Below are 14,442 nucleotides of genomic sequence, written 5' to 3'. Positions count from 1 at the left end.
TGCCCGGGCGAGGCGCCGCGGGGAGGAGGGAGCAGGAGGGGAGGGAGCAGGGCCGGGGATCCCTGCGCGCGTCCACCCTTCCTCACACCCATGTCACTCTGCTTTTTTGATAAAAATCTGAAAGGAGAGAGGGCTGGGATCAGAGAGAAGCTGTGGGGAGGGGTGGGGAGCCCCAGGCCCAGAGCAGGGCAGGGCCATCCCTCTGCTGACAAAGCCTGTCTCACCTCGCTCAAGATGATCCACACCGGGGAGTCAGTCTGGATGGACAGCCTGATGGCCTCCAGTGGCCCAAAGGACGGGTCCACCTCACCCTCCGCAACGCCCTTGGAGAAGGAGCCTGGTGGGGACAGCACACGGGTGACATGAGGACGGTACCCTGGCAACCAGCGCCCCCCTCTCCCCCCCACCCTGAGGGGACCACGAGCGGCCATGGTAGCCCCCTGCCCACAGCTCCCCGGCACGAAAGAGGCTGAAAACCAGCAGCACTGGACATCAATACAGTGCAAAATGCTACTGAGGGAAACAAAAAAAAACCAAACAACCAAACCAAACCAAAAAAAACCCCAACTCAGCTAAACAAAACACAATGGGGACTATTTGGCTACATATCACTGCTGTGCAAAAGGCAGGGACAGAGTGACCTGATGGCAGCACTGTCCTACAAGAAACAAATGTTGGTTCAGGATCCATGCCGTGGAGGCGTCTCATACCCATAGTGCTAGCAAGGTCTCATCCTGCTGCTATGGCCCATTTTTGGGTGTGATTTTTTTTTTCTGGAAAATGCAGCTGGGAGAAACCAGACAGCATGTAGAAGAATGCTAAAATGGCAAAAAGCTACGTGTGCCAGGGAATTTTTATTTGTCTATTTAAAAAAAAAAAATAGTCTTAGCAGGGACACCAGGGCTTTACCGTGCATCAGTTGGTCCCCATAGACTGCAATCACTTGTTCTTGTCCAAGGGCAGAACAAGCACTAAAACAACCTCAGGTGTCAGAAGACAAAGTCCAAGCTGCACATGGTGTGAGTACAAAGACAGGCTGCAGAGGGAGAGCGTGAAATGGCCCACAGTGGAGGTTTTTAAGACCAGGTTAGGCAAATGAATCATTTGAATAATTTGTTCCCAGCTCTAAGCAGAGACAGGCAGAAACGTAGGACTGAACACTGCCTGAAGAGGACACCTAGTCTAAGAGGGGAGGGAGGGCAGTGGAAGAGAGGAGACAGTGACAATTAAATCCTGTTCCAACCTGGCTCCTGGCAAGCAGAAATTACTTTTTGCCAAGCAAACAGCACTAAGGGTCTCGATTCACTTGAAGATGAGGATATGGGCTGTGTTTCCAAACCCAGTGGGCAGTTTACCACCCTGCACCCTGCTATACCTATCTGGATGTAGCCATCCGGCGTCCTGCGGTATTTGACAGCTGTCCCTCTTCCCTCCTGCAAGGCTTCCTTATCCGACTGCAGGCTCTGCAGGAAGGAGAGGAGCTCTGCACAAGGCCAGTGGCAAGAGCCACGCAAAAGCCCCAAACAACAGCAGCAACCCCAGCGCTGCCCTCGCCAGCAGCATCTTGTCACCCCTGCCCGGCACCCTGAGCCTCATGCCCCAAAACAAGAGGACATTTGCTGCCCTCACGCTGCTGCTTTCACTGCACCATCCTGGCTCCATCCCCTCCTACTGTAGCCATCCCATCCATCTGAGCATCCCCTCTGCAGGCATGGATGGTTCCCAGAGCGACTGCTCAGCGCAACATCCCCGCTCCCAAGGTGGTACCACACCAGGCGTGACCCCCTGGCTCCTAGCCAGCGCCTCTCAAAGGCAATGAGCTTGTAAAGATTTTCCTGACTGCTTAAAGCAGTTCTCTTCTCTCAAACCTCTCTTGCTTCCCACTCCACCCCCGATTCAATTCTCAATAAAACACTTACGTCAAACGGCAAAACCTCCACAGTCGTATTGAAGAGTTTGTCTTCTGGGTGCTCAATGTTCCCGCTGCGGAAGAAGAACCTGTGACAGAGACCAAAGCCATGGAAACCCACACTGAGCGAGGGGGAGAAAGGATGGCTTTCACCCCAGCTGAACCATCAAACAGCTCAACCTAACAGGCACCTTCCCAAAAAGCCCACGGGTGCATGGTTTGGAAGGAGAACTTCTGCACCAGCTTAGCTAAAGTGTTCACAAGTCACAAGCGCAGGAAAGCAAAGGGCTCTTGCAAATGTGGCCCCACCAAAAAAGGGTCAAGTTATCCTCCCCCTGGAAGAGCACTGCTCCCTCCTCCTGGGCAGCCAAACAGGAGACAGGCAAGAAATTCAACATGAGCCAGAAGAGCAAAAGGAAAGTGTCTCCATGTGCTCCAGGCCGTCCCCACCTTCTCCCCTGCCAACCCTCCCCAGGCACTGGCCTCTCAATGCGGAGTGGTTTGAAGAATCTGAATCTGATGAAGTCTCCGGCGGTGGGAGTGAAGGCCCAGAAGAAGTCCTCCCGCAGGTAAGCCTTCTCCAAGGTGAAGTGCTGGTAGGTTTTCAGGCTGGTGCTCACCTCCGCAGGAGGGTTGACGTGCTCTTTCCGCAGGGCCTGCTTGCCAAAGTCCTTGTCCTTGTCGGGCACAAAGCAAAAGGGCAGAAAAGGGTCATGAGCGGCTCTCACCCATGAGGAACAGGGCACTGCAAATTAAAAGCTCTCGACTTGCATAGTGCAGAAAGGTAAGGGATGGACATGATCTGAGGAAGGCAACAGACAGGACAATGGGTGGCTGGATCCCAGGAGGACACAACTTCAGGAGAGGCAGCACAGAGAAGCACCACTGCTCTGCATTCTGATCCAGCACCAAAGATCACCATTGTCCAAGTGTCCCTGAACACGTGTCTCTGCCCCAGGAGCTCTGCAAACAGTCCTTACACCTGAGAAGGTGGCTGGCAGGCTGATGATAGCATAAAATGACAGGATTACACAGCCTGACAGGCACTGTGCTGCAATACAAACAGATTACACCATCCATTTACCTGGGGATTGGACAGACACAGGCCTGAGCACAGCCCAGGGATGCATGTCTTTGCGTCCTGCACATACACCCGTGGGAAACTTTATTTTGCTGATGTTTAAATACACACAAACAATTTAAGCTTTTACACAGCAAGCTCTAGTTCGTCTATCAGCAAATCCCAGGAAGAAGGAGGGGGGTGGGAAGGAAGTCAGACCGACCCAGGAGTCATCTTGCCAGGGTTTTTCAGTAGATGCTTTGAAATCACTTGCCCAGATCATGGTTTGGCACTCAGGATGGGTGACCAGGACCACTACTAAGGCTTAAAAGCTTGCAGCGATTCTTGATACATGTCACTGCCATGCTGACAAGTAGGAGTTACACAAGCTCACTGTAATTCAGAATAAAACACAACCACTGCACAGAAATCCAGCTGCCACCGTCCCAACAGTTGCTGTCACTGACATCCCCACCCCAAAAGCAGCCAGTTCCTGGGTGCCTGCAGGCCAGGCCTGGCAGAAAGGCTGTCTGCTGCTTGGACAGGCAGCTTGTACCTACCTTCAGCTTCTGTATCTTCCCAGCCAAGGAGGAGTGGGTTCCCACATGCTGGAAGAGGGAGGGCTTGAAGCGGATCCTCAAGTTTGCCTTCTGCCTGTCACAGTGTTTCTGAAACGACAATCCCACAGTGCCCCATGCTTAAACCTCCATGGTCAACTGTGCCCTGCGAGAGGAACAGACAGGGGCACGAGGAGTGATAAACATCCCTGCCCATCTCTATGCCTTTCTGAGTTATTTTGGCTTTAATTTGGCAAGAGGGCTTTTAACCGCACTCTGAAGGAACTTGACCGTGACTCCCAGCTGGTCACCCACCGGGCTCTGCTGGGCAGCCAGGGTGCCCAGGTTTAAGTGTCAAATGTTTCTTTGCCACGCATAGCTTAGCAAATGCTGAGCAAATCTCTGGGTGCTGTCAGGTCAGGACAGCCAGATAATTTTGTTTCTTTTTTCCTTGGCTTATCAGGCTTATCCAAGGCTTATCCTTGGCCTTTTTCCTACAATTCAGAGCTCGGGATCACCGATGTCAGAAGGTACAGTAAGTCCTGGGATGATTCAGAGCCTAAGCAAGCAGGTAGGAATTGTGGGCTCTTTTCAGACAGGCAGAGTTTTTCAGTTTGTTGGCAGATTTTGTTAGGCTGATGCATGGCACGTGCCATTGTCTGAGCTGTTTGACTGTTTCACACTCATCCCGCCATGTAAATAAATGTGGAGATGAAACTCTGATCCAGCCAGTGATTTTCCATGGGGTGGAAGGAGAGAGGTGATGGAGAAGGAATACGAAACACAGAGTTAAACAACTGAGGGAGAGGGCATTTGTCTTCCAAATTTTGCTTTCTCCAAGACAAGAAACACACACATGCCCCTACCACCATCTGCTCTCACAACCTCCCACCCAAGAGCAACCCCGGCAGAAATCCCACTGCTGGGTGCTGCGTCACCGGCTGCCTGGCACCAGGCAGGGGGCATCGGGGAAAGCCAGCCACACTGAGCCCCCACAATGGGCTGCCCACGCAGGCCACTGACACCATGCCGAGAGCTGGGAAATTCCAGGCGTGACCCCTGTGAGCTGCAGAGGAGATAATCCCCTAATCCAGCTCACGTTACATTAGAAAATTAAAACTAGTCTTTATAGTGGGAGAGACCCTACGCATTGCCAGCAACCCCAGGCGCAACCCCAGCAGGTCTGATATCACTCTGGATGGGGAGGGGAGGAGGAAGGGGAATGGAGGGAGCTAGAGCATCTCCTGATTTCTCTTCCCCCCCTTTTCCCCTTCTGCTGAAGAAGCATTTGCTTAAAGCAGCGTTGTCTCATCCAAGCCAGGAGGGGGAATGGCTCAGTTGGTGGTAAGAAGGTCATCCTTTCACAAAGCTCTACCCCAGGTAAATCTAAAATTAGTTAAAAAAGAAAGAGCAGAATATATCCAGAGCAGGCAAAGCACTTACCAAAAGCTCAGGTCAAACAAACTTTCAATCAAAAAGACAAATCCTCCCCGCTACCAATTTGATTTTGCACAGTGGGATTTACAAGGGAAAGTCATGTTTGAAAGGGCACTGTGCAGAGTTAATCATGCAAACAGTGAGGGAAAGGAGCCAGAAATCCACACGGAAAGTAGGTTAATTTTTAAAAAGGCAACACATTTAAGAGGTTTGCAGTTTCCCCTGGGAAAACCTTGGCTCTGCCAGGTAGGAGAAGATGAGCGAAGATGAGCTAAGGAGAAGATGATCCTGCGCAGCAGGATCTGCATTTAATCAGTGCTCAGGCTGAAGATTTTGAAGCGGGGAGCACAGACACAGAGCATCGTTCCCAGTTCCATCCCAACATCCCCCACCCTGGCTTTGCCCATGGCTGTGAGGACCCTGGGGGCTGCCAGACAGGGCTGGGGACTGCTCTGTCACACCTGAGCACACGGTTTGAACTGACAGGAGGACACGATGGACATCACCTGAGACTGGTGCATGCAGGACTGGAGCCGACGTCACAGCCTCTGCCACAGATCAGGCCAAATTAAACCACATCCTTGCCCCAATTCTGCAGAGCCCTGAGGATGCCCTGTCCCCGCAACGCACAAATACATTATTTATCCCCAGAGTGACCACTTGCTTTGGCATTTACCACTACAAAGTAGTTGTGGCCATGAGGTCTGGTCTAAGAAACTGGCTTCAAGCTCTGCGCGGGGACTCCGCTGCTCATTCTCTGCCAGGAAAGGAGGGCGAATGAGCATATGAGTAAATACAGTATGTTCAGAGAGGAGACAGGAGAGTATCTGGTGGTGAGCTCATTTTACATTTGCTATCACACACGCTCCGCCTCTGCCCTTCCCACTCGCTGTAGCCCCTTGCTGCTGCTGCCGCCACCGATGGGAGTTCAAACACAACCTCCGCGGGGCACGGGGACTTCTGTGCTGCTGTCTGCAAGGCTTCATGCAGACATGGCTCCGCAAATGAGATGGCAGCGTGAAAACAGAGCCCATTTCACCTCTCTGCACCCTCCTAGAAACCTCAACAAGAGCTTTGCATGCTCTGGCTTCATTTTGGCACACTATGCATGGCGGGCTTGCTCTTGGGTCATCTGGGGTGAGCTCTCTGGGCAGCCTGCATGTGTGCTCCAGGCGGGTATGGCACATGAGCCAGAGCCAAAGGGTTATTCTGGGGTTACAGTCAGCGAGTGGGGAACGGCTTCAGGGGGAGAAGCACACCGGAGTGAAAAATAACACAGAAGAACGGTGAACAGCTACTCTCCTCGAGGACTGGAGGAGGAATACCCTGTTAGTGCTTAGATGCAGAAATAATGCCTTTTCTGGCAGCTGCAGACTACAAAAGCCTGAAGTCCCAGGTCTTTGCTTACACAATCTGCACGGACACCCCGCGGCACACTCCACAGGGACAGCATGGTTCAGTGCAAAGTCAGTTAGCACCAGAGCTCACAGGAAAGATCCTCTGGAGACACAGACCAAGCGTACATTTGCTCACACACAACAGAAGGTTTCCCTTCAACAGCGGTTGTTTACGTACTGCATCTTTCTCAGGGTTGCAGACTTTCACCCAAAGGATGTGATCCAGCAGCCAGTCAATGGGTTTGTCCTTATAGAACATTAGGATGAACTCCACGAAAGAAAGAGAGAAGAGAGAGCAGCTATGGTATGAAGTGATCAAGAATCAGAGCTGGGAAGAAAAAAACTTGGGAGACCGGGCTGTGGAGGTTGGATGTGTCCATCTCTCTACGTAAAGGAAATAGCATACAGCTCTGTTTTATGTACCAGTACTGCTGGCATTGCTAATCCAGTTCTGGATTTAATATTCATCGCAGAATTAGAAAGCATTAGTGTCTCACAGGTCACAACAGTATCAAAAGGTCTAAAACTCTTCCATTCAGTAGGGAGAAATAAGGATGAAAAACATTCAGCCAGCTGCAGGACAGACCATTTCCTGCCCCCAAAACTACAAGTTTTAAGCTAGTCAAACCAGTATCCAAAATAACAGATCAAGCTCCTACTGCAACCATGTACTGCTGTTCCCAAAATAGTTCTGTGCTGATGTAAACTTCCTTTTGCACACTCTTAGGCAACTCCAGATCCCATCCAGCCTAAAAGCTACTGGTCACATCTATGCTGTTCGGCTGTCGGCTGGGCCACTGACCAGGTTTATTTTTATTAAAAGTGAGTATCACCAGTACCAGCTGTGAGGATCTTTCTCCCCAGTGCAAACACAAGGGTCATTGCAAAATTAGGGAGGGATCAAGTCCAAGTGTTTTACCATCTCACGGGGACAACTCGTTGGACCAAGACCAGAAGTGCTGGCAAGAACCAGCAGGCACTTGTGCCCATGTCTGATGGGACTGGGGTGAGCAGGGGAGAACATTACCAATAAACCCCAGCTGAGAAAACTCCAGGATCATCCACTCCTCAGAGGGCTGCTGCAAGGCAAAGTTCTTCATCGTGCTGAGATAGTTTGGTTTGGCCACAATATCGTCCTCCAGCTGCAAGAGGAAAGGACACTCAGTGCCAATGACCCATCCAGGTTCCAGTAAGAGCCTCTCTTTGCAGAGCAATCACGCCATAGACTGGAGGAAAACTTTGGCATAGACCTAGTTTATTTTGGAAGATGACCCAAGCAGATTTTTCCTCTCCCAATCTAACAGGTAAACGAAACAAGGATTCCTGCCCTCCCTATGTGGGAGGTCTCCAAGACTAAAGCATCTTAGAAACCCAGATTTTGAACCGGTACGGTTAAAACCCGCTCCTGCTTTGCTGCATCACACAACTGGACATGCTCTTTGCCCTCTCTCAGCTGGGTACGAGCCACAGTGAACTCACAGGTACACCCATCTCCCTTCTGCCCCCAGCACCAAACCCACCTGCACGTAATATATGCCTTTGGACTGGGCATACATCATTAAAAAGCAGTAGTCGAGGTTCTGCTTCGTCCTCCACCTGCAAGAGACAAACACGATGGGAGCACCTGAGATACTGGACTGCTCAGGGGAGCCACCCAAGGCTGGGTTTAAGCCAGGAAGGTGACACAGCTCTTGGAGGAGGGGATGGCATACAGCCTTTTGGTCTCAAATTGGTCATCTAAGAGTTACTGGAAAACTCAGGGACCTCCAAAATGAACATCATCTGGCTTAAAATGACCCCCTCGCTTGGTGATGGAAATGCTGCAGCACAAGGCAAGCTGGCACCAGTTCATACCCCTCCACACACCACATCCTTCCAGCTCTTGGCTAAAGCAAGTTCAAGGGCCTTGCCTGGCCCTGCAGAAGATCTTTCCTTGCTGGAGTCAGGGAGGGCGATACTGCAGTTATTTAATTCAGGCCTTGCTTGTTTTTAAGCTCATTGATTCTTACCTGACTCTTTCCTTGGGGTCCCCAAAGGATTCCCGCAGGTGGGAGAAATCAGGATAGAAATGCGGAGACGGGGAAATTACCTCCAGGAGACCTGAGTGTATTTCCTTTGGGAATCTGAGGGAGAAAAGCAGCAGTAAACAAATACCTCCATGTCTAACACACCATTTCATAGACCAAATTGCTGAGTAAACACTGAGCCGCAGAACCAAACAAAAAATACAGCCTCGAAGATAAAACTTCCCCAGCAGCTCCTGCACTTCCAGGCCCCACCAAAGGACATCAGCTCTCTCCCTCCCATGGTCACTAACAGCTCCACATTTGCGTGCTCCCCCCCCCTGCCCAGCACCCCTCCTCCCTCCCGCACACACACACGGATCAGCTTTAAAGGCCAGCCACGAGCACCATGTCCTCTTTACAGGCTTAAACAGACCTGCAGACTGGCGCACCAAAGGAAGGACTCACTGGAATTACCGGCATTTAGGGATTTTTGCAAATGCATCAGTAATTAAAAGCCATTTTGCAGAGATTATGTTATGCATTTCTGATATGTTACTTAATCTGACACTGATAAAATCAGCATATATTTTCCCTATAATGTGGTTATGAACTCAAACTCAAACAGAAAGAAATGTCACCCATCTGAAAAATAGGTACCCTACAACAGCCTTGCAAGCAATACCCAGCGATTACTGTAACTGTGAGAGATAAGCGGGAAAACCAGTTATTTTTATACTGCCTTTTTGAGAACATTTGGTGCAAGGCTGATTTCCTTTGTTTGTGCAGAGTCTGGAGGACGGGAGATGGGGCAGAGGGAGACAAAGCAGCGAGATTGCCAAAAAGTTCTCACTTGTTTTTCCCTTCCTTATTCCCTCCTTGGGACTGGCAATATTTTCAGCTAACATTTTTAAATCTTCCCTTCCTCAGGCAGCAGTGAAACAGAAGCTTCTCACCGAGCTGACAAAACCTGCACCGAAGCAGCGGCAGCTTTCTCCCTCCTGCGATATGAGCTCAGCCTGCCCTGGCCCCACACCACCTCAATTCAATTTGGAAGAAAAATAATTTCAGTGAATCAGGGAAGGGCAGGAGGCACTGGAGAGGGGGACAGCGAGAAATCAAATCATTAAGTCAATTAAAGTTTCAGGCCTTCTATGCAGAAGCACTCTCTGCAGCAGCACCCAGTAATTTCATCAGGATCCATCGGACAATCAGTCCATTATCCCCCGATAAGTGCGTCCTCCTGCCAGCAGGCAGAAGGAGGGGAGCTCTGCCAGCTCCTGCACAGCAAGATGGAGGGCTCTGTTTCAGCTCTTCTGCAAGTGCCCAGGAACACAACCCTCCCCGCACACGTCCCAGCCCCTCTCCCATCATTGGCTCGGGGACACGGGGTGCCGGGAGGATGTGCTGCCCTTTTGCATCTCCTTCTTATGGCAACTGCGATCCTTTGGAAACACACAATCGCAGGAGCTGGACGGGAGTCACAGCCTCTTCTCTCACCACCTTTTCCTTTTGGCTCCAAGCTCTGATGCTGTTAACGCCTGGACCGGCTCACGGTTAATAATCCGTCACCGGCTTCTGCCAAAACAGCCACAGATGAAGCTGCAAAAGCCACTAAGACTCCGGGACATAAATAGCAGCTAGTGTGAGAGACAAACGTAACGAGCGCCTAGAACAAGGGAAAAACAAACAGGCTGGAGCAGGGAGGAAAACGGATCACGGGTTTTAAAGCAAAATAAGGCAGGACCATTTGGGTGTGCTTACCACACTGCCCAGTTGCTCTGACTCCGCAGAGCAGGTAGAGGGCTGCACTAGACACAGAAACAATTGCCAGGATCACTGGAAATCTAAAATAATCCATCTTCTCACAATGCCACAGGACAGAAAGAGCAAAATGAAACGGCATGACCGCGTGTGTTAAATACTGCAAGCACAAAGCAGGCCAATGGAAGCTACATATGGGATGCATTTTAGAACAAGCAGAAAGTGGAAGCGGCAGTACCAAAGACAGCCCAGAGTTTAAGAACAGAAAAGAACCCAAACAACCAAAAAAATACAAAAGGGAAGCATAGAGTTGTGTATTTTCTCCCTAATGAAGCCGTTCCCTGGCCTCGCGACAGGCACAGACCGTACCACTGTAGTCATTTGGAAGTGCTTACAAGTTTTTGATATTTTCTGCCACTCCAGCTGTGTACTGCGGATCTGTCTGAAAACAAAAGATAAGCAGGGTTAGATCCTTCAGCCCAGTCTGTGTCCCCCATGGCTCAGAAATTACCTTCAACACACCCTGGGGGTACTCTCAGCATCTCCGTACCATCTCCATGTCTCCTCTTACCTAGTTTAACCGCTCTCCCCGTGCTGACTGACCCCTAGGAGCCCTCCTTTGTGGCCAGTGTTAACCAAAGGCATCACACACCAAAAACCACCCCAAAGGACGCAAGACCCTGCACATCTTCCCCACGTGTTCTCCTGGCACTTCTGCCCCTGCCAGTGCCAAGCATTTGCACCAAGTGTTAACTTCTGAGCTATTTATTTTTTTTCTCTATACGTGCTGGCTTTCATCCAAGCGAATGCTCTCGGCAGAAAAGGATTTCCACCCCTTTTGTGAAAAAGAGAGGTTTATTTATAAGCATGCATTTTTCATTTCAGGTTCATTTTGACGCTTTTCTTCCTAAAACAACAGTTTGTTCCCACAATCAACCTGGCAACCTGTAACAGTTAGGAGGCAAAGGTCAGCAGCGCCGCACGCCGCTATCTGCAGGAGAGATAAGTGCAAACACGGGGGCAGGCACTGGACAGAAACCATCTGCACAGTGACCGGGAAAACAAAATCCAAGCACAAAGGGCAGGAGACGGAGGAGCAAAAACTGTCCCTGTTTCCTGGTGGTGGTATTGTTCTGGGAGGTTGTACGGATCACGGGACCGCGTGTCCTGGGCAGATCTGCAGACACAGCATCACAGAAGCCGGGACTGGTTGCTGCTGCGCTTGGCACCGGGCGGAGGTGAGAAGTGAGACACTGGGGATGTATGTCACAAACTGAGGACACCGTTTCCATGCTGGAACGGTGACAAGAGAGGGTTTTCTCAAGAGGAGAAAGGTCCCTTTTCCCAAACAGGGCTCAGGCTCCCAGTGCTGGACTGATTTCTTATCCTGGTGCTGCCAAGAAAACAGCAATGGGAAAAACAAAGGCAGGAAAGATGCTCCTGGCTTTGGGAGCAAACATGCAGCTCCACTCCAGGAACCCGGCTGTCGCCAAAACGGTGGCTGGTGACAGCCAAGCCAGTCAGCTCGCCCTAGGGCTCCCCTCTGCCAGCCGAGGAGCCCACGGCTCTCCCAGTCAGCCCAGCCGCTGTAGATGACACCTGCGGTGGTTAGCGGCGGCACTTGGAAATGAGAAGTCCAAATCCCAAAAAGGACATTGAGCTGTTCCACTCGTCATCCTGCATCTCTAAATTACCCAGTGTCTGCTCCAGGTTCATCCCACCTCTCCACTCTTTACTCTTTATCCCATGCCTGAAAAGCCCTAACAAGCAACACCAAGTGCAGGTACATGGAGAAATGCTTTGTCTGGCAAGAGGCAGAGCAGGCACAGGGGGGGTTGACACTTGCACGGAAGGAGGACGTTGTGTCAGCAAGAAAGAACAGTGACAGTGGTGATCTGCAACAACCACCATCGCTCTTACTGGGCTACGGCATGCGTGCTCCTGCACTTCATGGTATCAGAATTAATTTCTTTGTTGTTCATTTCTCTCATCACAGGAGCACACGGAAAGTCAGGTGCTGCCATCAGAGTGTGCACCCTATTTTCAAGTCAAGTAAAAAAAAAAAAATGACTGCAGTCCTAAACAGAAGATGGTTTTGGTGAAGTTACTTAAAACCTCTCATGCTCACTTACTCACTGTGAAAACAGCCACCAAACCTGTCCTGGCTCAAAGGGAAATCACGGCCAGGACCAAACCTTGTCCCTGGCATTTTAGGCTGCACCCATCTGTGCACAACTTCTCTTCATATGAAATAACAGCCAGAGATCCAAAAGCCAAATGCTACTCAAAATGTCAAATTACGGGTAAATAGGCAGCAAACCCAGACATTTATCTTTGTTCCACTCCCAGTAACATGCCACTGAGGTTTATCTTTCTCACCGGATTTCTGGAAATTAAGACAAATGCACTTCAAGCTCAAGAAAATAATCCTGAGGGGAAAGCCATGGAGAAAAATAACCATCTAAACCCATAGATAAAAGCGGCTCTTGCGGATTAATGTATCAAGGCTTTTTAGTCCCTGGATTCAGCAACTGATTCTGGGCTCTAGACACCAGGACGAAGAGGCATCGTATTAGCCTCAGCCACAAATCAGCAGGCTCTTAGGTTTGAAGAGGGGGTTAGTGCTGTCTTACAGGTACGCAGAGAAATGAAGCTGTTTCAGGAGCAGGTCTGAGAGCTCCCCCAGCTGTGGCCATGGGGCTGTTCCAGCACATTTTGGGAACAACCACTCAAGCACCCTGCAAGAGCCTCCACAATTTAGACCAGAAAGACAAACGCACGTGCTGCACTGGCAGCTGTTAATGTTTGCCTGCTTGCATCCTGACTCTCTCTGGCCCAATCGGGGTTTCATTTTGGGCAGGACGCACCTAATGATCTTGATCGGATGGCAGCCCAAGGCTGGGCTTATCTGCCCCAGCAAGCAGCAGAGCTGGCCTCCAGGTGGGCAGCTGTCGGGTTTGGCACTGAGTTTGGCAGACAGCGGGATGGGATGGGATGGGGGCCAAGGAAAAGGGATAAAGAGGCAAAGCTCTGTCTTACCTCGGCAATGAGGACGACGATGACGGAGTCTTCCTTCTCCTGCTGAGTGAGCTCTGAGATGAGGGAGTTGAGGGTGTCGGTGAGGTAGGAATGCACCTCCCGCTTCACACTGGGGATTCCCATCACAACGGATACTGCCCAGGGCCAAGGAGAGATTTTAGAGAGGAGGGTGTGCTGGGACACGACACTTTGCTCATCTCCCATGACCGCCTCATGGTTCACCTGCTCAGTGCCACGCTCCGTCATTAAAAACCAGCAGTGATCAGCAGGTTGGTGGGTTCCTGGGCTATGTAGGGTTCCCATACTCCTGTCCCCCAGCCCAGTACTGACCAGCAGCACCTCAGTGCGCCAGGCTAGCAGGGCACCCATGGCAATCAGATAAGACTCTTTCTTTTCTCCCTGAAAAACTGATGCCTAAGGAAACACCCAAAGAACCTCCCCCTCCTGCTTTTCAGCCTGAGATCGTCAACTTCAAGACCACCCTGGCTCTCCAAGCCCCTCCCGTGGCCAGAAGCACCTCAGTTTAGGAGCAATAAGTAAGGTCTTTGGCTTTGGGTTGGGATTTGGGAGCAAGGGGGAATCATCTAGTACTCAAAGTCCTACTCCAGATGGGATTTGTCTCCTAAGACTGGTTAGAATCTCCATGAAGCACCCTGCAAACTGTGCTTTCATCTGACCACCTTCCAGGCAAAGTCTAGAGCACTCTGGAAATGGAAAGCAGCAAAAAATATTTGGCAGAAGCACTGAGAACATTTTAGTGCCAGTCAAAAGCACAGACAGCACTCCCCTGTAGACTTGCAGACGTGACATGGCTTACCCACCCCGCATGCCACGATACCAAGGAAGCTTGCATGATGCATGCAGCTGTTCCTCCAGTCCTGCTCATCTGCGTACCACAGCCAGGCCCAGAGGAAAGGGGAGGGACAGGCACTAAGGTGAGGAAGAGCACCAGAAGCAGCACTAATTCCCATTTACCTCCAGTGCGCCCCTGTCCCACATGCACGGCTGGCTGCAGACTGTTCTCCTTTGACAGCAAATGTGGCAAATGATGGAAGATGGTGGGAAGGTGCAGCACATTCTTGTTGGTGATATTCCACAGTTTTAACTTGGTTTCGTCTTAAAAAGGAAAAGGGAATCAATTGCAAGGAATGATAGGTAGGAAGAGACTGCAAGGCAAAAAGCCTTTTTAGAGCAGCCTGGCCACCCGAGACTACTGCTGGGTTATAAAAAATCAGGCCAACCTTTAACATGCTACCACAAACCCCATTAAAGTTCA

General features: G+C 50.7%; 1 protein-coding gene across 1 annotated transcript in view; it reads right to left on the bottom strand.

Moving 5' to 3' along the window:
• Nucleotides 1–6: 6 nt before the first annotated feature.
• MGAT4B (alpha-1,3-mannosyl-glycoprotein 4-beta-N-acetylglucosaminyltransferase B) overlaps nucleotides 7–14,442 on the bottom strand; it is a 16,547-nt gene continuing 2,111 nt past the window's right edge. Inside the window, exons 3-16 of the mRNA XM_035891083.1 lie at nucleotides 14,142–14,282; nucleotides 13,167–13,300; nucleotides 10,523–10,569; nucleotides 8,370–8,483; nucleotides 7,881–7,956; nucleotides 7,383–7,502; nucleotides 7,262–7,282; nucleotides 6,539–6,646; nucleotides 3,530–3,637; nucleotides 2,393–2,586; nucleotides 1,920–1,998; nucleotides 1,376–1,463; nucleotides 225–337; nucleotides 7–117 (exon numbers count right to left, since the gene is read on the bottom strand). Coding sequence (XP_035746976.1) covers nucleotides 94–117; nucleotides 225–337; nucleotides 1,376–1,463; nucleotides 1,920–1,998; nucleotides 2,393–2,586; nucleotides 3,530–3,637; nucleotides 6,539–6,646; nucleotides 7,262–7,282; nucleotides 7,383–7,502; nucleotides 7,881–7,956; nucleotides 8,370–8,483; nucleotides 10,523–10,569; nucleotides 13,167–13,300; nucleotides 14,142–14,282 — 1,367 coding nt within the window. The 3' untranslated portion in view covers nucleotides 7–93. The remainder of the gene's footprint in view (nucleotides 118–224; nucleotides 338–1,375; nucleotides 1,464–1,919; nucleotides 1,999–2,392; nucleotides 2,587–3,529; nucleotides 3,638–6,538; nucleotides 6,647–7,261; nucleotides 7,283–7,382; nucleotides 7,503–7,880; nucleotides 7,957–8,369; nucleotides 8,484–10,522; nucleotides 10,570–13,166; nucleotides 13,301–14,141; nucleotides 14,283–14,442) is intronic.

Source organism: Egretta garzetta, unplaced genomic scaffold, assembly GCF_000687185.1.
Source record: "Egretta garzetta isolate BGI_Z169 unplaced genomic scaffold, ASM68718v1 scaffold270, whole genome shotgun sequence".
NCBI classification, from domain to species: domain Eukaryota; kingdom Metazoa; phylum Chordata; class Aves; order Pelecaniformes; family Ardeidae; genus Egretta; species Egretta garzetta.
This window is presented reverse-complemented; position numbering and strand designations above follow the sequence as displayed.